Source organism: Rhea pennata, chromosome Z (assembly GCF_028389875.1).
Source record: "Rhea pennata isolate bPtePen1 chromosome Z, bPtePen1.pri, whole genome shotgun sequence".
Classification (NCBI taxonomy): domain Eukaryota; kingdom Metazoa; phylum Chordata; class Aves; order Rheiformes; family Rheidae; genus Rhea; species Rhea pennata.
The window spans coordinates 40,944,016-40,968,278 of record NC_084702.1 but is presented as its reverse complement, the minus strand read 5'-3'; the positions used below and the strand labels follow the sequence as shown (position 1 = coordinate 40,968,278).

Below are 24,263 nucleotides of genomic sequence, written 5' to 3'. Positions count from 1 at the left end.
TGAATTAGTGGGATTTTGGGAGCATTTTAATTTAGAGTGGCTTCATGCTATGCTAGAGGTTTGATCCTTCAAGCCCTCTCACATCAAACTTTGTTATTATTAAAAATTCTTTTAAAAGAGACTCAAAAATTCTTAATTGGACATGGATTTATGAAAAAGTTTAGGCGGCTGTGTACCTATTCTTTCTTTCTCCAGGAAGCTGCTTCCTGGTGTAGCTCTAAGTTCTATTTTGGTGATGTGGCTAGTACAGCCAGATTGTGGTTGCATCTATTCCTTTGATTGTAGGATACTGCCCAAGTATTGTTCTTGGGCTGTGCATAAGGAATGGGCTGATACAGGACAAGTTTTTGTCCATCCACATTCAGAAAGGTACTCCATGACTTTTGCTACAAAATATGAACCTCATCTGAATGGTATCATGGAGTAAAGTGGATTCACAATAAACTCCCTGTTTTTGTTCTCAGTTCAGTTTTGGGCTGTGTAGTACAAGACAGTAATTTCCATTCTTTTGTGATTTATGCAATGCAAAGGCTTAAAATGGTTGCATTATTACAGTAGCATAGATCTGTGCTTGGCCAGAGGTATTTCCAGGTCAGCTTCCAAATATTTATAAGACAGTCTAATGGCAAGATGTGAAAAAAAAAATTTTTTTTTGAAAGAAGGTTACTCGTGGCCAGTCTGCATTCCAGTTTTGGTTGTGAAATAAGAGAATATTTGGTTATCCATCTTTATTTGCAGCCATGTATGAATAGACATTTGTCTGCCTCCCAACAACAGAATAGTATGCAGCACAGCCAGATGAGAAATTTAGCAGTGTGGTCAGGAGCTGGCAGACCATCCTTTTCTCCTGCCATTTGGCACTTAGAAGGAAAATAAAAAAAAGATTAACAGTTCTTTATATCTGGCCTCTGATCAGAGATCTCAACTCATCCCAATTAATAATTCTTATATTTCACCTGTGACTTTTGTAGATGTGTTGTGACTAGTGTTGTCCTATGTTCACTGATGGACGTGAGGCTTCTGCTGACCTGGACTGCCCCATTGGACATAGTTGTGAAAATAAAGCTTCCTAAAACATTTTTGAAAAGCAATTTTATCTTTAAGTCATGGGAGTGGTGTGGTTGGCAGCACTCAGCTCAAACTCGTTCCATTTATTTGACTTGCAGACTTAAAAAAGAAAAAAACCCAGTAACTTTGAGGGTAGACAGAACATCTTTTACTTGAGAGAGTTCCTGTAAAACAGACAGATTTGATGAAGCTGTAAAATTTCGATAGTAACAGGGCATTCTCAAGTAGGGTGTATGCTGGGGGAGGTGTTCAATGGAATGTGCTGGGATTTTTGTTTTGGTATGCACGAGAATTCGTTAGTGAACCCAGCTAGTTCAGTTAAGCTACTTATGCTGATGAAGCAGCTTCAGCCATAGCTAGTAGTCATCAAGTGAAACTTTTTTACCTCTAAAGAAATATATCACTTGTGTCCATGTTTATTCAGCTTGATGTTGAAAATTACCTCTCTTAAAGATATTTTCACTTAATCTTCGAAAAATTATGAGGACTATTTTATCTGCTTATACAGTTTAACCAGAAGCCCACTTCAGGCTTTAGGGAGATAACAGGTACTACCTAATGGTTGTTTATTGCTGCTCCCTCCCCAGTGTTGCCTGACAGCTTGCATTATAGAGGCTATGCTTGTAGGATTGATGCAATACAGTCATGATCAGAGCATGACGACGTTTAAGTAGATTTTTTAAATACACAAGTGCGCCTAACCTCACTGTACTTACCTTGCTGTCCGAGACATTTACTTTATTTAAATGGTGCTGCTTTAGGACAACACTTAACTGCTTAGGTTTTGCATTTCTGTATATGGAGTTATTTTAAATATAACCTTAAATTAGCTTCCAAATTTAAGTGTGTTTATGACATGGTAGACATGTTGCAGGGACCTAGTAAGTCCTATGCTACTGATGTGTATTCACTTGTTAACAGTTAAATAAAATCTAGTTTTTTTTTTAAAAAAAAGCACCTGAACTTCCCCAAATAAGTCATACATAAACCTTAAAGGAGGAAATCAGAAGGAAGATTTTTATGTATATGATGTATTGGTATCAGTCTTTCTTTTTAGAATAAGTTCCGAGGCCTTGAATCACAGGGGTGCTCCTGTGACAAAATGAATGAATAAACTGATTTTATCTAGCTTTAGATTCAGTATTTCTTCCTTCAACTTGTGTTTCATCTATTCCTTTGCAAGAATATTGCCAATTTCTTCAGTAAATACATCCTTTTTTTAATTGGTTCCAGTTTTCCCAGTAGTAATGAAGCTGATCTTCTCTGAAGAGATTGAGGCTTCTCTCACGTTGGAGCAGTGGCAGATGGCAGCCGTTTTGGGAGATGGCAGTTCCTCGTGCAGTGATCTGTAGAACAAATTATTTTTAGTACTGAATGAAGAAAAGCAAATCCAAATGAAAATTTGTAAAATAATGATTTAAAATTAACACACAAAAATACTGAAATGTAAATGGTTCTCAGTGACTTTTTCTTCTGCCAGAAGATTGTACAGTCAGAGTTACTTTATATTTGAGATACCTGAAATGGGGAAGAAATATGACGGAGAGCACTAGGTTTCTTACAGGATTCATTCTAAAAATCAGTTCTGTAAAATAGTACTGTTATTTTGTGGGAAGATGTGCTTCAGACACAAAGTTTTGGAATTGCTGCTTCAGTGCAAAATGAAATTCGTCCCTACCTCTGGAATCTGACGAATGTTTCCATACCAGTACTGCCAAGATTAGCATACCAGTTACAGAAGACCACCTAAAAGACCAGCAAATGTTTTTAAAGAGATATTTTGTTTTTAAAGAGATACTTTGTTTTAGAATTACTTTCTCAGTTTAAGTTTGTTCAGTGCGGTCCTTTGTTGCTTATATTTGTGAAAGTGCAAATTCAGTATTTATTTGCAAGTTTTGCTTCCAGGTGTAATAAAGCTGGAGTAGCTAATATCCTTCTACAGTCTTCTCTTTGTGGTGGGAGTGAGCCAGAACAGTCTAGTGAGAAGCAGGGAGTAATGCAGAGTGGCAGCAAATGGGAGTTGATTTCTGCACAAGCTGTGTTTAAGCAGCTTGGTTGGTGAAAGGTTTCCTAAATATTTGCTACAGGTAAGTAACCTGCTCTGTCCTTAAATTCCTCAGAACAAAAGTATGGTTTTAAAGCCACGTATATTTTTCACTCCACCTCTATCCGTTGTATGGAGCAGCTACTCTGGATTGCTCTGGGTCACCCAGTGTATTTGCTAGTAAACATACCTGTTTTGTAATAACATACACTTATTTTTCTTTTCTTTTTTTTTGTTTCTTCCTTATGTTTTAAATAACAGAACGCTACATAGTATAAAACAAGAAAAAGAAAAATACTTTTTAAATTCACTGGTTCCATTTCTGCCATTTGCGTCTTTGTGTAAATGAAAAGGACAGGAGTCCTACCTAAACTGCTCTTACTGTATTATTCTTCCTGCATTTATGCTAGATATCCTATTCAGAGCTTTAAGTCATGCTCCTTCTGCATCAGCTTGCAGGACATTTTTGATTGTCAAACCCAGTCATAGGAGCTTTTGGGAACTGTTTTTCTGGGATGGAAGCTTTCCAACTATTGTAACTTAAGGAACTTCTCATTGTTTTATCCTTCTAGAGAGAGTGGAGTCTGAATCTACTTAATAGAATAACTGTTAAATGAAGAATATTGTTACAATATAAAAATACATGTAGCAGATACGGACTTTGAAAGAACTCCTTATTCAGTATATTTACTTAAGTCATTTACTGATGGATCTACTAAGTATCTCAAATGAGTATGGTAACCCTGAGCAGTGAACTTTTATTTCTGGAACTCTGATTTGGTTCAAGGGTTCATAATAATTCATATAACTGAAGTATCTCTCATGATTACAAATATGAGGAGGCTCAAGTGTGATTGTTCCAGCAAGTGTCTGAACTAAATTAAATTAGGATATTGCCTCACGAAATACCTTTTTAGTAATGAAAATGAAAAGATATTTTGTTTTGGGCTTAATTATTGACTTTTTGGTAAAAAACCAAAAACCATTCCTTTCTATTAATGAGCTCATTATCAAATTCTTTTGATCATGTTATAAATTTTAAAACTTGTGAGGATTTCTTAGTCCATTATATAATCATGCTTTTCTCAGGGGTTTCTTCTTCATTGCGCTGGGGAAGAAATCTGGATATCGAAGAACATCCCTTTTTCCCTTAGAGTCGTGGGATTTCACTTCTTGACGCTATCTCCTGCATAATGGGTTACTGAATAGAAAGAATTGTAGTTTTAGGGGTATCTCACACACTCTTTGGGTCCCTAAAGCACAAATACATAGGGAGAACTAACGCATGGAAAATGCAATTGCCAAGTGTAATTCCTTGGCATTGTAGGCTGTCAAGGGTCAAGACAATTCATGGTTGTCTGAGACAAATGATAAAGCTCAAACCTGGCCTGTAGCATTTAAAAATACTGAGCAATGCCCTAGAGTATCTTTGGAGAGAGAAAGCAAAAAGGAATACTGTCAATATCCTAAAACAGAAAATATGAGTAGGCAGAATTTAGTTGTATGTTTGTTTACATGATAATAAATGTATTTTCTTTGTTTTAAAAAAATAACCAAAACTCATTCTCATACAATATTGGGGCTAATTTGTCTGTACTGAGCTGAGGGACAGGGATTAAAAAAGATACAGACAAACCTGACAAGTGTGTTGAATAATACTTACGTGTTTATTGAAATGGTTGTGGTTACGTTCCTCTGTGTGTGTGCCCTGTCAAAGTAATTATGACGTATTATTTGGATGTATTTGAACGTGCAATTTTTGATGTTGCCCTTTTGAAAATACAGTACACAAAGATTGTTACGTGGTCAGAGCCTCACTTACTTATGTTTTTGTGAAGATAATGGTCAGGTTTAATGCTGTCTTCAAGGGATGTATTTTGAGTTTACTTAGTCGACAGCACATAGAGATGTTAAGTTTTCTTTACATGTGGTGACATAGACAACCATAGTGCATACAGCAAGATATCAATAACCACAAAAAACTCTATTTGATGCCTACAGGTATCAAATTTATACGAGTAGTGCTACACAAAAAATAATTTTTATGTTGAAACTAAATATCAGACATTCAATTTTCCTTTTAAGTTAGCTTTTTATAATTAGGGATGTAAGTGTGTGTGTGTGTATCTATATGCATGTGCATTTAACTTCTCAATTTAAACAAACAGTAGTACATTCATGTAGACAGTGTGTTGATAAGATTCTGTGGATCAGTTTTTAATGACCTACTAGAAAGTTTGATCTTAACTCCAGATGTGGGAAACATTCTAGAAAATATAAATTAACCAACCTTACGTATAGTTTTGTGAAATACATTATTTTGCCTATTTTGCCTTTGCCTTCTGTGCTTGCATGCAAAAGATGTTTGATGCCTCAGTGCTTGAACTTGCTAACTGCTCTGCTCTGCGGAATTGTATTCAGCATTTGGAGTCCAGTAACCCTCATGAATTCCTGCAGGTGCTCCAAGGTCTGGGACAGTCTTTTGAATAACTTGCAGGGCATGTGATAATAATGAAAAAGTCTTTTTCATCTCTTATTTCAGGGAAATAGTGCTAAGGGCTTGAGATCTCTGTTTCCAGCTGCCAAATAGTTTTCAATCATTTTTACTTAATGGAAAGAGATGGGGACTGTAGTAGTGAGATAAGGGCAATACCTTCTTCCTCTCTGAATGCTATAATGCTAGTTTTGATTGTATAAGTGACATTTTTGGGATTACAAACTATAGAAAAAAGTTTGGTCAAAAAATCCTGTAGATCAGCAGCCACAGATGTTATATTTTGCTTACTTGCTTGATAGTTCTAGTTTAGGTTAAAGTATCTCCAACATTTAACCACTTGAAATCTGGATTTTTTAAATTAGATGATTGCCACACTGCCTTTGTGAGCCAGTTGATTGTCCTTCTGCAAGGAATGCCTGTGATGCTACTTTATCATTGTTTATTGCTTCCTTTATATTTCTATGTTAAGATACCTTCACAGTCTTAGAGCAGAGTAGTGATATTGTTTTCACATCTGTATTTTTACCTGGATTGTAAAAGCATTCTTAGAAACTGGCCAATGTTCTTTGCTCTGCATTCACCAACACCCTCTGATGGCCTGGTATGGACTTGTTTTGATACACAAATCATTTACAAAATTAACTTCTCTACTTCTGTTTTAAAGAACTTTGGGGAGTCTGTGATTTAAGTTGTCACTGTGTGCAGTCTATCTACTCTGAATTTGTTTCTCTTTTTTTTAATCTGGTGATTAATAGTGATGAATTAATCTGGTTAATCTGGTGATGAATTTAACACAAAGTGTTATGTAAATATATACATACCTATATTTATGTCTATGATATGCTGGGTTTTTTTACATTTATACTGTGTGGCAGTAGAAACACCAGGTTTATTTGCTGTTTAAAATTGATGCATGTCTCACTTTCACATGTTTCTCCAATGCATCATATAATTTTAATGAAAATAACTTCTCTTGATTTGTCGTGTGGAGTGCAGATTTAGTAAAGATATACAATAACTCTGTATTAGAAGAAGTTTTGAAGAACACTGATGTGAAACAGTAAATTATTAGTCTAACACTGAACTTTAATGTGAGAAATTTGAAAGCTGTAAACAGACATAACGTTTTTGGCCTTGAATGGAGTTTGGCCTCTTGAATAGACCATGGGATTCAGTTCTATAGGAAAAGCTTGTTCTCTCTTTATTACTAGGATCATTCACCATTGAAATGGGGAGTAGTATCTTGATATTTACCTTAATAACTGGTTATTATAACAGAGGGTTTATATGTATATATACAGCAGCAGAGGGTATATCTGTATCCTTAATATTTTACTATTTAGGTGTTATTGTCGCCTTCTCTCATTTTCCTTCCCTGCTTTCTGAATAGTAAATATACATAGTCAAGCAAGCAGACATGTACAAATGTCACTGCATTTTCAAAATTAAAAATGGACAATTGCATCTTTTAGGTTGCATAATTGCAAATATATAAAATATACATGAAATCTTGTACTAATTCCTATGTATTTACAGTACATACTATTTAAATTGTTATTCCCAGCCTAATTTACAGGCCCATATTTGTTACAGAATGTTTGGTATTCACATATTTCATGATTTGATTCTGGAGACTCAGATTTGTGTGGAAATTCACCTCATAAATATGATTTTGAAATGTTAATATTTTTAGGAAACAGAAGTATTTGTACAGGATCTATGGTCCTCTGTGGCTTCTGATGCTTTCTACCTTCTGTGTTTTCACCACCTAAATCTCATTATGTGACAGCTGAAGGTATTATCACTTTCAAATATTATTTTTCTTAGAAGCAGTTGGCACTGCTGGAGTCAAGGGAGGTTGATAGGGATTTTCTGCACCTGCAAACATAACACATTCCACTTAACACTACTGAGAAACTTCTTTCTTTGCAGCCTATTAGGATTTCTTCTGCTGACAAGTGAATATTTTCTCAAGTATATATTCCATAATGACATCTTAATGTTTGAAAAAATCAAAGTGATTAAATAACATGTTCTTCTATGAAAACTGTAAGATAAATTTTAATGTCTAAGTTTAACTCAACATTCTTCTATTCTCATTTTTTAAAATTGAATCAGTACTTAAAGCATCATTTTTCTTCAATTGCCTTTCTGCATGCAGTATTCTTATTGAAGTCTGTTAAGATGGTAGGTAAAAAGAGAGGACAAAAAGCTATTGCTTTTTCATCAGTTGTGGTACTTCAAAAGATAATGTAAAACACTGCTGGCTTAACGTGTATTTGGAATATAGCTGTGTTGTTCACTTACTCTTTTCTTCGGAAAACCACACAGCAATTGAGGGATTTGATTTTACATATCTCTTCTCCAGTTAAGCTGGTTACTATTCATCTGTATCGTGAGTGCTGTAAATACTGGACCTCTTTATAGCTATTTTACCATTTGCATGATCTGACTGACAGCATTTACAGGCTAGTCATAAGAATCAAAAACACTTGAGCCTCATTGTATTTTGAAAGTTTGGTCCTTTATATCAAATAGTACATTTAGTAAGTGCAAACCAAGCATTTTCTCATAATAATAAATAATTAGAAAGGCAGATTGGCCTCCTTATCATTGTCCGTTTCATTTTTCTGTCTAGCATACAAAGTGTTCAGAAAGACCACAAGTACTAGATGATCTCCAGAGGTCCCTTCCAACCTTACTGATTCTGTGATTCTATGAAGTAAAAGAAAGTGGATGTGCTAGTGTTGCATGTGCTGAATTCACTGACAGTGTTTCTTTTTCTTAATTCAACACTGCTTGTGTTCCTTTGGATTTAATAGTATTGCGGTGGAGGTAAGAACTGTACCTGAGGTAGAGAGAAAACAGAAAGAGGGGAAAAACAGGTCCACAAATACAAGAATTTATTTTGGTTTGGTTTTGTTTCATATTGTGGTTAACTTCTTTCTTTCTTTTAGGTTATAGGGTCAGTTGAACTACAAGAAAGTTAATTTATGGTCATCACTTTCTTAAATGAAGGACTGGAGCATTTTTCTGAAAAGCAAACTGAATTTATTGGCAGGAAAATGTAGAGCGTGTTTTCTGTCTCTAAAGCACATATACAGAGTTCAGAGTTTTATTTATAAATTCTGAAAAGCTGAAGAGGCGCAAAGAGCAATGCAGATGAGGAATTGTTCGGCCCTTTATATGGTGTGTAGCATGCTGGAAATACTTTTCTTATGTTGAGGAGGGTATTCTTTGGGCATTTCTCCTTCTCAGCCCTTGAATTGCTTTTGGATTTTGAGTAATCTTTTACTGTCTACTGAACAGCCTCACCTAAATTCAGACCACAGCTGTAGCAGTGAGTCAGTCTTCTCCTGCTCCTGAATTTGTTGTTTGTATTATGGATTGTTTTCCTTTTTTTCCATTTCTTTCTGTTTTTTTCCCCGAAAGTAGCTTACTTGCAGTTTCTTGCATACTCTTGCTCTCTGCTAGTGACAAATATTATTCGATCACTTATTCAGTAAACCTTCAGGAACAACATTTACTAAACAGTGGGAAATGTTTGGTTACTTTTGTTCCTGGATGATAAACTGAAGCCCTTCATCATGCAAGGACTTGCTTACAAGTGCGTTTAATTTTCAGCAAGTAATAGACACCACCTGGCTGTCTGGGACTACTCTGGTGTTTGTAAGCTTCTTCTCCCTTTTATTTTTTGAAGGTGTGCCTACCGTTCATTTAAATGTGCTCAGCCTAGCTTTATAACACCTAGTTCAGGTATTGCCAGAAGTAGAGCTACAGTTGAACTGATTTTCAATGAGTTACCCTTTTAGGTAATTTTTTTGAATTATTTTGTAGTCTACATTGATCTGTATTGGTACCTGAAGTTACAGACTGGAAGAAAGCTTGGCTGTTTCTACTGAAGCTATAATCTTGTCCTGGCTGGAGCATGGGTGTGCTTTAAACTAAACATTGTAACTTAAAAAGTAGTTTCAACTTGTAATTTAAATCTCCAACCTGAAAACACTTTCTTATTTTTTTCTCAATTTTATAAACTTTGAATAACTAATTGATCTTGAAGGGAAAAGGTTTAATTGGTAGAGAGTTATTTTCTTTTTTTAATAAAAAATCACAATTACACAAGAATATGAGAAATTCTTAGTAAATAATATGTGGAAATTCAGTTCTGTATGTGATTAAAAAAAAAGAAAAAATTCTTTTTGGCTTGGCCAAAATTATGTTTCACTTCATGGTGGCTTGGTAATGTTCTTTTCTGAAATTATGTTATTTCTTCCACTTTTAGTGGTTATTAGTAGCTCTGAAAATTATGTTTTTTTTGTTTTCTTAATGGATTTATAACAAGGTTTGTTAATGACATACTAAAGTTAATTTTATATTTTATTATTTCAGTTGTTCATGGTGGACAATGGAGCAGATGACTGGAGAATAGCCATGACTTATGAGCGTATTTTCTTTATCTGCTTGGAAATACTGGTGTGTGCTATACATCCCATACCTGGGAACTATACATTCACATGGACAGCCCGGCTCGCCTTTTCTTACACTCCATCCACAACAACAGCTGATGTGGATATTATTTTATCTATACCAATGTTCTTAAGACTATATCTTATTGCCAGAGTTATGCTGTTGCATAGCAAACTTTTCACTGATGCCTCATCTAGAAGCATTGGAGCATTAAATAAGATAAACTTCAATACCCGTTTTGTTATGAAGACTTTAATGACAATATGTCCAGGAACTGTACTGTTGGTTTTTAGTATCTCATTATGGATAATTGCTGCATGGACTGTCCGAGCTTGTGAAAGGTAAGGTTGTCTTGTTTGGTTGGTTCTTTCTATTCTCTGTAGTTTTGGGTCTTTGGTTTTATATTAAGGGGACCTAAGTATTCAATAGAATGGAGCTTGCAGGTCCTTGATGTGTTGAGTGCTGCATAGCTTGCGCTGTGTCACGTGTTGTCAGGAGTGCTTCGCCTTCTAATGTGAAGAACTTTTATAGAAAAAGTTAGTACCACAACGTTTTCTGTAGCGTTGCAATTTGAATTTGATGTTTTGATCAAACTTTATATATATTTGCTAAAATGAGGGAAAGATGCCATAAAATGTCTTTAACAGTAGTTGCTGGTACCAGCTTTCATTTATGTTGTTTGTGAGCTAAATTAATAGAGAGTAATGCAGATAGAAATAGCTATGGAAAATTTCAATGAAAAATGTAGTTTTATTGTCCCTTAAAAAAAAGCAAATGCAAAAATGATGTTGGGAAGTGGACAAGATGAAAAGGGGAGAAGAAGCAGAAGTTACAGTGATGTAACTAGTTTTCTTTCTTTCCCTAAAGATCAGAAAAAGTGCATTTGAGAAACAGATTTTCATTCATTTCACCTAGTTTTCAAACTTCCCCTTCCCCCAAACTTCAGTGTTGGTGCAGAACAAATGCTGATACTTTGAAATTGAATTTCTCAAGCATACCTTAAAAAAAAAAAAAAAAAAGAAAAAAAAAAAAAAGAAATGAGCAGGTAACTTCTAGTTGGACAGGACTACTTGGAAATGTTCCCTGTATGAAACAGGCTAACTTGAAGGAAACAATTAGGCTATTCTTTGTGAAAGATTTAATGCCTGGGGCAGCTCTCAGATTCCCTTCTCTCTGTCTCTCTTTTTCACTTCCCTTCCCACCAGTTTTTTTTCAACAAAATGTGTCTACTCAGGAATTTCGCAAATTATCACTTGTTAAGTGATTCTGAGCAACTTCAGCATCTATTGCCATCACTATTTTATATATCACTCATTAATAATTTGTAATATTTTATTATTATGAAATAATATCTTCATTAAAAATATTTTATTACTAACTTTTTAATGCACGTTCAAAATAAATATATAAAGCTTGTGTCTCTCACAGTGAAAATTATGGAACGATAACTGAGGCATTTCTGCATCAGAGAGATCCTTGGGAAGAAGCTTAGTTGTGCAGTCAGGTATGCTGAATGGAGGGTTGCGATCAGGGCTGACTTTTCAACTCTCTGCTGAACTGGCAGATATTGCATACTTCAAATGGCAGTTGCTATTCTTGAAATGACTGTAAGGCGTGGGATGGTAAGCTGGGTAACCAGTGACTCTTTAGAAACAAAACTGAACTAAACTTCAAGCAAGTTAAATATAGAACTGTTTGTTGGACTAGTATGTCCCTAGGATAATTACCTTCTGTCAGTGGAGTCCAGTCAAAGGTCATGTGCCTTAACATGTAATGATACTAATTTTACATTTCAAAACCACTGAAGGGGATATGTTTTGGCTTTAGGAGTTAGATATTCGTATTATTCTTGTTAGTTGCACACCCAGTTTTCTGTGTGTTTTGCCTCAGCTTTTCCCTAGAGGGGATATATAAATGTTCTGCTGAGTGCATGATACTGGTTCTAGTTCCTAGTTACTAATTAGTCCACTGAAAACATGTAGGCCTTTAGCTTACAGAGAAGTACATTTAACATCACTCTCACACACACACCTCTGAAGCACTCTAAATAAATATCCATTTTTGTTTAGCTGTAGGAAGGTACAATAGCCATTTTTCACAGAAAAGGCCACTGAATCCATTCTGTGCTGTGTAGGTTATCACACTCAGAGAATGTCTCCTGGGATCTTAATAGGTTTGTTTTGCTTGATAGTTGAAGTTTAGTTTACAGAAATTAAATACATTTCTTTCCTCTGTGTTTAAGTTGTTTTAAAAAAAAAATGTAACTGGAGGGAATCTGTTTGGTGGAATAGACTATTTTCTGTACACAAAATGATTCAGAAAATAAATGTTACCTTTAGAAAGAGTTCCACTTAACAGTGTGTGTGTATATATACATCTGTGGAACCCTCATGTATTTTGCTACATTTAGCAGAAATTAGGACTTAGTCAGCAATTTGGTGGCTTTTTTGATGAGGGGGAATTTACATGAATGAAACTTAATGGGCTTAGGTGTAAAGAGTTCTCAGAATCACTCTAGCACCAAGCTCATTAAGAAGAATTATACAGAGGTTTTACATAAGGCTTTGCATTAGTGGTTTTAGTATTACTGCTTGTTATTAAAGCAGTTTGCTGGCCATCCAAATTAGAAAAAAATGATGGAGGTAAGATTTAATAGTCAGATTAAAGTATTAGAATTATGGAATGCAATTAACAGTCTCATTCTGTTCCAACTGCTGTTGAAGGTGGAGGTTAGTCACAGTAGGTAGTGTCCTTACTGGGAAGTCACGTATTCTCAGCAGAAGCCAGAGCTGCTGAATGACAGCCTGACTTTGAAACTGTTAGGCTTTTTGAAGTCAGGAGACGTTTCACTAAAAAAATAATAATACTAATAATAATGTCCTGTGAGTGGAAGGAGATTCGGAAGCAGTGCTTTTTGTAGTGAGCAAGGAGACACGAAGGAGCATCATTATCCATCTCTCCCCAGAAGGCTGTGCAGAGACAAGCCATGGGTCCTCGGCAGAGCAGTTCAGCTGTCTGCATTGTGCTGAACGCAGGCTTTCCCGCTGCAACCGTCTGTCACTCGAGGTACACTGAACTGAGGCAGGGCATGTGTCTTTCTCAGTGCCTTAATGGCTTTATTGTTAGCTCCCAGAAAGCTAATTATAGCGCCTGACACTTTGTGTTGGTGAGCAGGGTATTTTCTGGGACTGCAGTTTAAGGTCATTAGTGAGGGGAGAGTGGGGGGCAGATGATGACAGTGGGTAGCCAGCATACACTGAGCGCAAGCGGATTGCTAAGGCTCCAGAGTCATCTGGCCAAGGGAGCTTGCCAGCAGAAGGTGGGGAAAGCACTGAAGGGTTGCTGTATATGCTGTGCCAGAAACTCTTGCTTTTTTATTATATTTTATGTCTATTTTGAGGGGAAGATTACATTACGTAGCTGTGAATAGCAGCCTTTTAACTGCCAGTGACAGTATATTGCTGTCAATCATATGTGGGCTTCATAATGAAACTCTAAATTTTTTATTAGGCCTAACTCAATAGCGGTTTGTGTTCATAACATCTCTGAGGCACATGATCTAGAACACTTGTGAATGTGTTACTTCGATACATGAATCATGAGCCGTGTAAGCGGATTACTTACTGTGATCTCTCATAATGATCTTGTAACTGAAATAGCTCTGTGCACAGCAATTAGTTGGTTTTAGCAGATAAAATAGAAACGTTTCTCAAAAAAAGTTAAAAGTTTATGCAATGTGCACAGTATTGTCTCATTTAAAAACCTGACAGATTTGCTTTACTCTTTTGAAGAAGACCTGCCCCTGCTGTGAGGAGTAGTATGCCTTTCCAGCTTGTATAGAGAGGAGTTGCTGTTGTTGTCCTCCTATTTTTTCCAAGCAAGAGAAAAAAACCTAGCGTTCTGGATGTGAACATGGCCATAATGTATGCTGTGTATCAGGGCAACATGAGCCACGTTTGCCTGCAGTACACTGTTGTGGGTCCAGAACGGCTCCTATCACATGCCTGGAGTTACTGTGGATTTACAGTAGCAGAACTGAGAACGGAACTGAATTTTCTGCCTCCCCAGAGAGCACATTTTTGGCACCATTTTTGGTTCTGTATATGCTTCTGTCTAACTTTGGGGAATGATGTCAGTTCAGATTGAGCAGGTTGTTTAGTCAGCGTTTTTCCTCCATTCAGTTTTTGCTCTGTGTTCTTTCATTGATTTAACGGACAAACAAAAGAGACAACCCTCTGTGTGTGAAGGTGAAATCCTTAAGTGCTCAGTGTTCATTTGTGTTTTCTACAAATAAATTTGTCTTAACTTTTAGAAATATGATGCCATCTCAGAGCTTTCAATAAGCAACTCACAGATGGCAACTGCTAAGCAAATGCTAAGGATTCATTTGATACAAGCATATGGATGCAGCAAGATTCTCAGTTGTATTTCATGCAGAAATAAACTTCCCCTAGCTATCTAATTTCCTTGTGTTATATGTTTGGCTTCTTCGGTTGGCTTGAGGGCCTCATCTGAAATTGTTACACTGCATATATAATGCCATATTGAAAACAGTCTTCAGCAGTTTCTGCAATGCCAGTGCAGAGATTTGTAGTAGCAATTTTTAGAAAGCCAAGTTGAGGTATTTAATTTTAAACCTATTTTTAGCCCCCAAAGCCCAGAAGCAATGACCTCTCATTTTTTCCTTTTTCTAGCTAATATTTCTGATCACTGTCAGCAGATAAAATAATGTTTGTGTATTGACAATACTGACTATGTATGACAGTTCTCTAATTTCACTTGGTTTGACTGGACCCCAAATCTGCTACTGACAGTCAGGTTTCTCCAGTGGTTGTAAAGGTAGCTGTTAAATGTCCTACACCATAGTGATCAAATGTGCCTTAATATCACCTTGACTTGGTCTGAACCTGTCAATGATCAAATGACTCTTTGCTTTCCAGTTTCCTTGTAGTTCCTGATTTTGCAGAGTCAATGTAGATTGACTGTAAATGTTATGTCATTCTTTTATAATATTTACATCTCAAAGCAATTCATAAATAAAATCAGATGTAACTGTTTATGAAATTATCCTTTTTGACTGCAAATTTACCAATAGACATCAGATATTTTATCAAATAATCAAGACAGCAAGGGAGTCCATCACAGAAGTATATCAGAGTATGTCTGATATACATAACCAGATTCAAAAGAGGGTAATGGATCCAAATAAAAAATTGGCTTTTTTGGTAGATCCAGAAGGAGCAATAGGTAAATGCTATATTCTTCTACAGCTGCTTGAAAACTGAAAACAGTTTATGTAGGTATAATAAAGAACGCATGGAAACCTGTTGTAAGGCATATAGAGTTTGACTGTAATTCTTTTGGATTTGTGTTTTCCTTTGGAACAATGCTACTAGTGAGATTTATTAAGAATATAGTATATGCTGTCTTTGAAGCAATACAACGTATTATAGTACAAAAAGAAGGCATGGTAGAATGGTTAAAGGTAAAAGAGTAAGACAAGATAATGGGTTAATGCTGATGTAGTCTCTGGATTATGTTCCAGTTTGTGGTGTGCGATAGATATATTGTTCACCAGTTCCTTCAAGCTGCATATACTTTGTTATGATGGCATAGTAAAGCAGGTGGTGATCATGTTAGGAGGTATTCTTAATAATCCTAAACTCGAGAATAAATCTGTAGATACAAGCGTAGTCATAGTCATTTAACATGTTGTCTCATGTGACAAGTTGTATTAAAATATTTTCAATTGTATGTAACCTTGGAGTAAAAAACAAGAAGGTTTTGAAAACCTAGGAACTGAGAGTTGTGTGGGCCAAACACACAAACATATTCTTTCAAAGATGAGGATTTTGTATAAAAAGATTAGGATTTAGATTACTCTAAACTAGATTTGCCAAAGTCCCCTTTGCAATCTAGGGATTAACTAATGATGTTAACTACATCTTTAATTTCCTTACCTGTAATGCTCTGCTCTGACCTTCTTTTGGTCCAAGTGTTTGGTAGCCTTCAGCCAGGTAAAAAGGGCTGTGTGAGCAGGGTATGCATGACTTAGATGTACAAAGCAATTATATGCTTGTTAAAATCTAAGAGCTCTAGCTAGGATTTTGTGTGCTGTTCAGCTAAGTATTGGTATTTTTAGCACCCCAATAAGACCCCTGAGAGGCTTTGCTGAGCCAGTGGAGAAGGGTGACCTCGGTGGCTCCCAAGGATGGGTCTTCAGTGCTGCTTTGGTGCCATCCAGCACCTCCACGCTGGTGGCCGAGCAATGCCTTACCAGTCCTGGCTATACAAGCCATCCTGTCTGGCCTTCCTGTTTTTTTCCTTTAAGATTTTATACCTTTCCAGACTGGAGCTTTTCCCTCTTAAATGCTTGAGCTAGTAACCATCTCATCCCAACTGTCTTGCCTCTATCTGTAATTTTAACCTTTCTTGTCTCTGTATAGACTTCTCACAACTCTTTTCAGGAGCTGGGGTCAGGGTGGTGACGTCATGCCATATCAAGGAGGCAGGAAGACTGCAACAGGGTTTGCAGAGAGAGATGCAATAAAAAGGGGATAATAATTTTCTCTTTTGTCAAATTCCATGTTTACAAGGCACTAAGAGGGTTTTCGACTGAATAATCTTACGACAGTGAAAGTGTTTTAATTTTAAAATCCCTATTGGGAGACTATGCCTTGTTGAACCTGATTGAAAGACTCTTACAAACATGTTTAATTTAAGTGAAAGAAATTCCAAAGTGACAACTGCCACTAGCTGTTTGATTTTAATGAAGTACCTTTTTATAGGCTGTTTGTAGTTGCTGTTGCTTATATATTGGGGTTTTGGTGATCCTGTGTTGCCAGGTCCTCTGAGAGACAAGAATCTGCGTGTAAGTGAAATTCATCCTTGTCTGATTCATCTTACTTAATCATGTCTCAAACGTGTTTTTGTGGGAAGCACTCTTTTGTATATGTAGAATATAATTTGTGTTAACTCACAAAAGTATCTGTGTTAACATCTGTAATCAAATAGGTGATAGCATTTTTAATTGCTGTTATCATGGAGGGGGAGGAGAATTTGTAGTCCTTCTATTTAGAGGAAAAATTAGTGATTGTGACCCCAGGCAGTGCTAGCTCTAGCTTATGCATATCCATTTTTGAACATGTTCTTAATTGTAGAATATTAAACATTTGCATCTTGGTACTTGACCAGAGTAGCTAGACATCCATTTTTAATTCATCCTTGTATCTCTGATTGAGTGCTGCATTTCTTAGCATAAATAGGAAAACTGTAAAGGACACAATTTCAAAGTAATATGCCTCAGATAGTCACACAGCAGAGCAAACACGTTTGTAGAGATGTGATTAAAATCTTTAAAAATTTGGGGGCTCAGCTGATGAAACCTCAGCGTAGTCAAGCTGTGACCTCACGCTCTCATAAGCTAAGGCAACCTGAGCCATGAAAACCCAGGTTCAGGAACGGGTCTGATGCAGTACCTGGTGCTCAGTCATCCTTGGAATTAAAAATTTTGCAGTACGGAAGTGTCATTTTTGAATAAGACTTACAGTGATGGCTGATTGTTGTCTTTCAAAGCTATGATCTTTTTCACGAATAAAAATATTAGTATCAAAAAGCTGAATTCAAGCACTGTGTCTTTGCTTGCAAAAAGCATTCTAAGTCAGTAGTGCGTTTCTGTCCTTTGTCTCCTGCATATTAGCTGTTTCATGCTGTCAGGGTGTTTTTGCAACAAAACAAAACAACAGAGAGTCAAACGAGATTATTTCCCATGTTTACTGTGCGAGTGTTAAACAGAAGGATTTGATCTCAAAGAGAGACAAAAAGTGCTCGTCCCATTGCAGCATGATGCTGCTGGAGGGGAGAGGAGGATGTTTGCCGAACACTTGTTTTTCTTTTTTTGGCTTATTTTCTACTGCTGCTGCCTCTCTAGTTGGACGAATATCAAACATGAAACCCAGAGAAGAGAACCTGCTCCCTCTATTCAACTCTGGAGAAGAGCAGGGCAGAGCATGGAAAGTATCTCTGTTAATAATCAGTCATGTCAGAACATTCAATGACTGCTTCTAGAATTTAAGATTTGGGCTATGATGCATCTTGTGGGGATTAAATGTGTTTATAAAACACTGCTTGCCGACTGCTGGGTTTGGAGTGGGGTCACAGTAGGAGAATGCGGAGCCAACGCTGCTGCCGGTGCTGTTTGGCAAGCACACTGTCTGCTTGCTGTTTCAGCCTGGCCTCTTGTAGGTACATATCGTTGAGGGACGGCCCTAATCTCTGTGTCCTGTCTCCTTCAGTCAGACCTGATCTCTGTTGTTACTGAATACCATAAATTTATCGTTTGCACAGTCACTTAGTTTAATTGTGTTCACCTGAGAATTATCCAAAATGTTTCCTTTGGGATATAAGTGTTGACCAGGGGCTGGATTTCATATTTCGGAGTCTCTGGTAGAGTATGTAGGAAGTGCCCTTGCAGATGATTTACGTTAAGTACTGGTCTTCAAATGAAAGCAAGTTATCTCTTAGCTGTGTTTCAGAAAAAACAGTCGCTGTTCCGATTCCTTGAGTTAAAGGTGATCTCCTATATTTTGAAAAATGCAGTAGATAATAGCTTGAAAATCTTCCCATAAACCAAAATGGTAAAGTGCAACATTATCTGAAACTGAACAGTGAGATTTCAGATCAAATATTCATGCCCAAATGTCTTTTCTTTTGACTTTGTTTTTCAGAAAATTATCATCTTTTCAGAAAATTGTCATACACCTTCAGACTAATGAGCTTCTAAAATTGTATCCCTGCCTGTTCGAACTTTGGTGTAAAAGTGGAATCTTTTGCAGTAGATTCTTTCCAAGGCATTCAAAAGCAAATTATATGTTGCATTTAGTTAATTTAGCATTAAAGAGGCTTGTCAGCTCTCAGTAATGCCTGCAGCATTAATTTTCCTCCTTTTCCAAGCATACCAATGTTTGACAAAAGTTGTGCTTGATAATTCTTAATAATACTGCATTTAGAGTGGTACTTGCTCTAACAATTGCATCTCCTTGCAAGCAGATCACATCAGTTACCTTCCCTGTTCTCTATATGCTGGTAGGTAGATGACCTGCTGACACAATCAGAGTACCACAGCAGGACACTGTTGTCCTTCAGTGATTGTATTTCTGATGGCAAGGAATATAATTTTTCTTAGTTTTGCAAGATGAGGTTTGGCGCAGACAATCAGTCAAGAAGCAGATGCTGTGGCCTGATGTTCAGTGTCCGTTGGAGACACAACAATCTGCACCAGGAATTACAGAGCACACCAGTTCATTTTCATTTTATTCAAAAGGAAAAAAAAATCAGGCTCAAAGAATTTTTTTATGTTCTTAATAGGATCAACCCTAGTACTTTGCTATCATTCAATTAACAGGGTATAGTTCTGTAGATAGCATGGAATATTGAAATGAATGTTTTAGTATACCAACAAAAGAATGCTAAATGTATAGAAATATTTATAAATTCATAAAGATGTAGAAAAATAAAAAGTGGAAAGGTTTAGTGGAAAATGCAGTTATTTAATTATACAAATGGTGTTCTACTTGTTAAAGCATGAGATGGAGCATCCATCTTACAGCTCTGTTGAGACCTTTGACAAAGTCATTTACGCTCTTTGTGTCTGTTCCATGCAGGTAATGATATTTATCTTTACGGTTTGGCATGGTATCCTTATACTGAATAACAAAATGGTTTGAACAGTGATAATGCTTTTATGTCACATAAAGTCATCATAGAGGTAGAGAGATACAATCTAGCGGCACTTATTCTGAGTAGGAAGAGTGAAAATGCAGGAAACACGGTTATTCTGTATGGTTACTTTATGCTTGCTTACTTTCTGGGAACAGTTTTTCAGGAAACATGGTCCATCCTCTGCAGAAGGCTTTGTGGCCATTCTTCAGCTCGATTTCTACTTCTATTTCATCACAGCTTCTGAACCTAAAGGAGAAAATAACTGGAGCTATGTGGAGTGGAAAAGTAAGACTGTGGATCTAATAATATATTTTTCAGGGATTTGTGATCAGTGCAGTTGGAGGTCTGTCCTCTTCCCCCTTGAGAGACTCAGAACTCCATTTCTTGAACTCAAAAGTGGGTTTAAAGAAGCCTAAGATTGTTTTCTCAGTAATTTGACCTTTACTCGCATCTTTTTTTTGAGTTCTATAAAAGGTAACATTCAAAGGAACTGTTATAGGAATTTTCAATCTGTTAAATTTAGTGAATGAATGAATGTTTGAATGAATATTTTGTAGCTCCAGAAATATGACTTACGCATAAAGTGGTCCCAGGTCTGGTAGAGTAACACATATCTTCAGTTCTGTGTCTAGACCTTTTCTTCCTCTCTCAAACCAAACTTACTCTGCTGTGTATTTTTGCTAATGGAATAAGGTATCTTTGACCTATAAGCTAGTGGTCGTTACTCATTTAATATTAGGGACAAATAGCAAAAATGTTGCTATCTTTGTGATGCTTTCAAATGATAATCTCAGGGACTTCTATGAAGCAAGAACCCGGAAACAGTCAAGATACCAGAATAAGCTGCAGTTCCACAATCACATTTGTAAAAGGAAGCTCTACAATTGCTCTACATTTTTTTTTTTTTTGTAATTGGATTCCGTTCCTATTGTGTAGGTAAAGTCTTGCAGAAGACCAGTTCTGCCAAGCAAGTGAATGGTGGAGGATTAGCATTATTTTGTCTAGAACTATACCTCGTGCGTGCATGCTTCCCCATGTTTGCCCCACCAATGCCACCTCATTTTTAGGGCCAAGAGAGCATTGTAAATTAGAGTTCAAGCTCATTTAACATTTCATCTTCCTGTTTGGACTCTCTTTGTTGCAGTTTAATACTAATTATATTGACAGCTTTTTGTGAACACCAGTTGAAATTCATCTGGCATTCATATCAAATCAGTAAAGCTGTAGGTAGCCTCCTCAAAGTCACGGATTCCTCTCCTATAAATCCTTAGTTCAGTGCGACCCCAATTGTGTGCTTGCTTGCTTGAATAATGGCATGAGAGTTGAGTTTAAATATGAAAGTCACATAGATATCTCACATGTGTATGATTTGCATAGAAATTACCAATAGAGCAGTCAAGAGACTTTGGTCAAAAATCTCTGTGTTATTATTAAAAGATTTTTCTGACATGTACCAGTTGTAGACTGCAAAATACATGATATAGGTGTAGAGAGTTCCAAAAATAAGTTCTGTTGCCACTGAGGCTGCTTCCCTCCAGTAGAACATGGAGTGACAACATGTAACTGCAGTTTCTTGCTAAAAAAGTCACCTCCCTGAGTTCCTTCAGAGTATAGCATTTCACTACTTTCTCCAGTTCTTCAATGAATTCACTGGAGATGAACGATGAGAAAGCCTTGAATGAAGGCCAAGAGATCAGGCAACAAAATGTTCCTGGTAAAAAGAACTTGGCAGTAGAAAGAACTCTCGTGTATGGTGTTTGGAGAAAATACTGCAAGATTTTTTTCTTTTTTGATAAATTCCTACCATTAAAATGAGGATGATCTCTATAGGGTTAATCATCCTTAGTGTTATGCTATCCTGAAATCAAGCAAGCTAATAAACTTGAGACTGCAAAATTAGCAAAATTGAGAAGTTCTATTTTACTTTTTTTCTTTTTACTTTTTTTTTTTAATGAGGAAAAAATATGGGAAGAAAGTAGAAGATTCAGGCTCCGTAGAATCTCAAGCTTCTAGTACTACAGAGTTCAGTGGTGACATGCCGTTTCTTAAGCATTTTCTTTCAGATGTATTTGGCTGAGCACTATTTCTTCAAATCTAACAAAGAGAATGAAAGCAAAAGAGGATGATATTCTTTAATTACCAATACCTTAGTTAAGTACTATGGTTATATTTTGTTTCTAATAGCTTGATAGAAACTATGGTATTTCTTTTAATTTGTGTTAGCCGTAAGAGAGTTGTGACAGAAATTCTGCCCTATAGTTTATCTTTTATTTGTTATTATCTATAATTTCATACCCATTCACTCTAGTGTAAGGTGTACAGCAATATGTTAGTAGTGCCAGAGAGAAAGAAAATTTTTTCTTCTCTACAGATAACCAGTTATGAGCTCTAGCAAATGACTGTCTCTAGTTAAAGACATTTGTAAAGAGTTAAATTCCTGAAATCTGGGAGCTTGGAATGCAAAAATCTCCTATATAAACTGGTGAAATATGATTGTCACCTGCTGTCCTTCATTTGTAGCTCCAAGATGTATTGGCAGGTGTGTTGGTGCTATGAAGAAAGCAAAACCAGCTATTTTTCTTTGTTTCTTAGTGTCAACCAGCAGAAGAAATTAGTAGTTTGTCTATTTCAGCCATTTACTGAACTAAATTCTCTGGTGTAGGTCAGGTAATTGTACCACATACTATACTTGGAGAAGATTCTGTGTTCTTTGAATGTGGCTGTAAAATGACTAATACATCTACTGATTTATATAGACTCATGTCATCACAGGAATTCACCTGGAAGTATTTTTCTAACTGTCTTATTAGTGTGATGAAAAGAATAAAACTGAAAAAGGGAGAACACTTTAAAAAAAAAATTGACAACCTCATGCTAAAGTTTCATACATAAATACTTTTCCACTTAGATTTTTATCTTACAAGTGCTTTCTTGCTTCATTTGCTATATAACAATATATAATTATGTTTCTATACTTCCTTATATTTCATGAAATTAAATGTATTTATTGTCCCCAATACATCAGTAACAGACTGTTAGTGAAAGCTGGCACAACTTTTGGATGACTCTCAAGTACACAGACTTCATGTGTGGAATTGTCTTTATAAATATTCAGTAAAATCTGTCTTAATTCCAAGCAGTGTGACTTATGGAAGTGGTAAACTAAATACAACCTTTCCTTTACATAATAGACATTAAAATTTATTCAAGGAACAAATATACTTTGCATTAATTTATGTTAAATACATGAGGCTAGCATTGCCAATGATGTAGGGTATGAGCTTCATCCAAGATCTGAGGCAGTCAATGAAGTTGTTTGTACTGACCACAGACTTCGTCTTAGACCCAAAGTTAGCTAAAAACAGTTCTGCCTTGGTTTTGTAAAATCATTACTTCCATGAGAAGTAATGGAACTGTGCTATCCTATATAGCACAGTTTTATCCTCCAGTCTGTTCAGAACGTATATTTGGATAAATCTGCTGATTATATTGTTTTTTAATTCTAGGCGAGATTTCTAGGGGAAAAAATAGCTTGAGCTGTTTTTGTTATCTGTTTCCAATGTGCATTTCATTAGAAAACATGCTTGTGTTGGTAAAATAGTTTATATTTTCAAGACGTTTTGACATTAAAATGAAATTTTGTGACTGTGAACTTGTCCTTCAGTACTTTTTATGGAAGGCATTAGGTTCTGCTGTAGAAAAACAAAGAATTAAAAAATAATAATTTGTATGGTGATAAATGAAATTAGTTCCATCAGAGAAAAATACCTTCCAACTGCTCAGATTGCAACAGTCTTCTCTGACAATTTAGCATTGTCTTTGATGGGTAATTTTGCCCTCCTCCTCTTTTCCCCCATCCTTTCCACCATATGTGCCCACAAAAGAAAGGCTAGCCTTTACCTAGTTCAGGTAGTGGGCTTGGTTTTAAATGCATAATGATTAGTTTTGTTTCTAGATTCTGATTTCTAAAACAGAAGTTTCTGAAGTTTTTCTTCAGCAAAATCCTTCAGATTTTTTAGCTCTCAATTGATTCTGTTTGATGATCTAAACTTAAAAAACAAAGCAAAAAACAGAGCAAAACACAACTCTTCCTCTTCCTGAGAGGTATGAAATAGTAGCACACTATCTCCAGAGAAAATGTAAAATGCAAGATAAAGGAAAATTTCAGGAAAATTAGTTGCTAGTGAATATACCAAATGATTCACAGTGGAACTTATTAAGAGACTTTCTTTGATTTTTTTTTTTTTTTTTTGAATGATTGATACGCCAATAACACAGGTGTAGCTAATGCTGTTAGATTTTGAAGAATTAAAGATCTTGTGAAAAATAAGATTTTTTGTATCAAAAATTTGAAAAATTATACTGTGTAACAGAAGTATGACTGCAGAAATAAAATATTCATGCATATATACATTTTTAAAATAAGTATACAAACTAAAACACTCAAAAATTTTACCTTAGAGTTGA

At 36.0% G+C, this 24,263-nt stretch overlaps 1 protein-coding gene across 2 annotated transcripts in view; it reads left to right on the top strand.

Moving 5' to 3' along the window:
• The window catches only part of KCNN2 (potassium calcium-activated channel subfamily N member 2), a 72,063-nt gene that overhangs the window by 10,877 nt on the left and 36,923 nt on the right, over nucleotides 1–24,263 (top strand). Inside the window, exons 4-5 of one of the 2 annotated variants that reach the window (XM_062599743.1) lie at nucleotides 9,999–10,417; nucleotides 19,664–19,705. In XM_062599743.1, the coding sequence (XP_062455727.1) occupies nucleotides 9,999–10,417; nucleotides 19,664–19,705 (461 nt within the window). The remainder of the gene's footprint in view (nucleotides 1–9,998; nucleotides 10,418–19,663; nucleotides 19,706–24,263) is intronic. The other variant, XM_062599744.1, reaches the window with a different exon arrangement.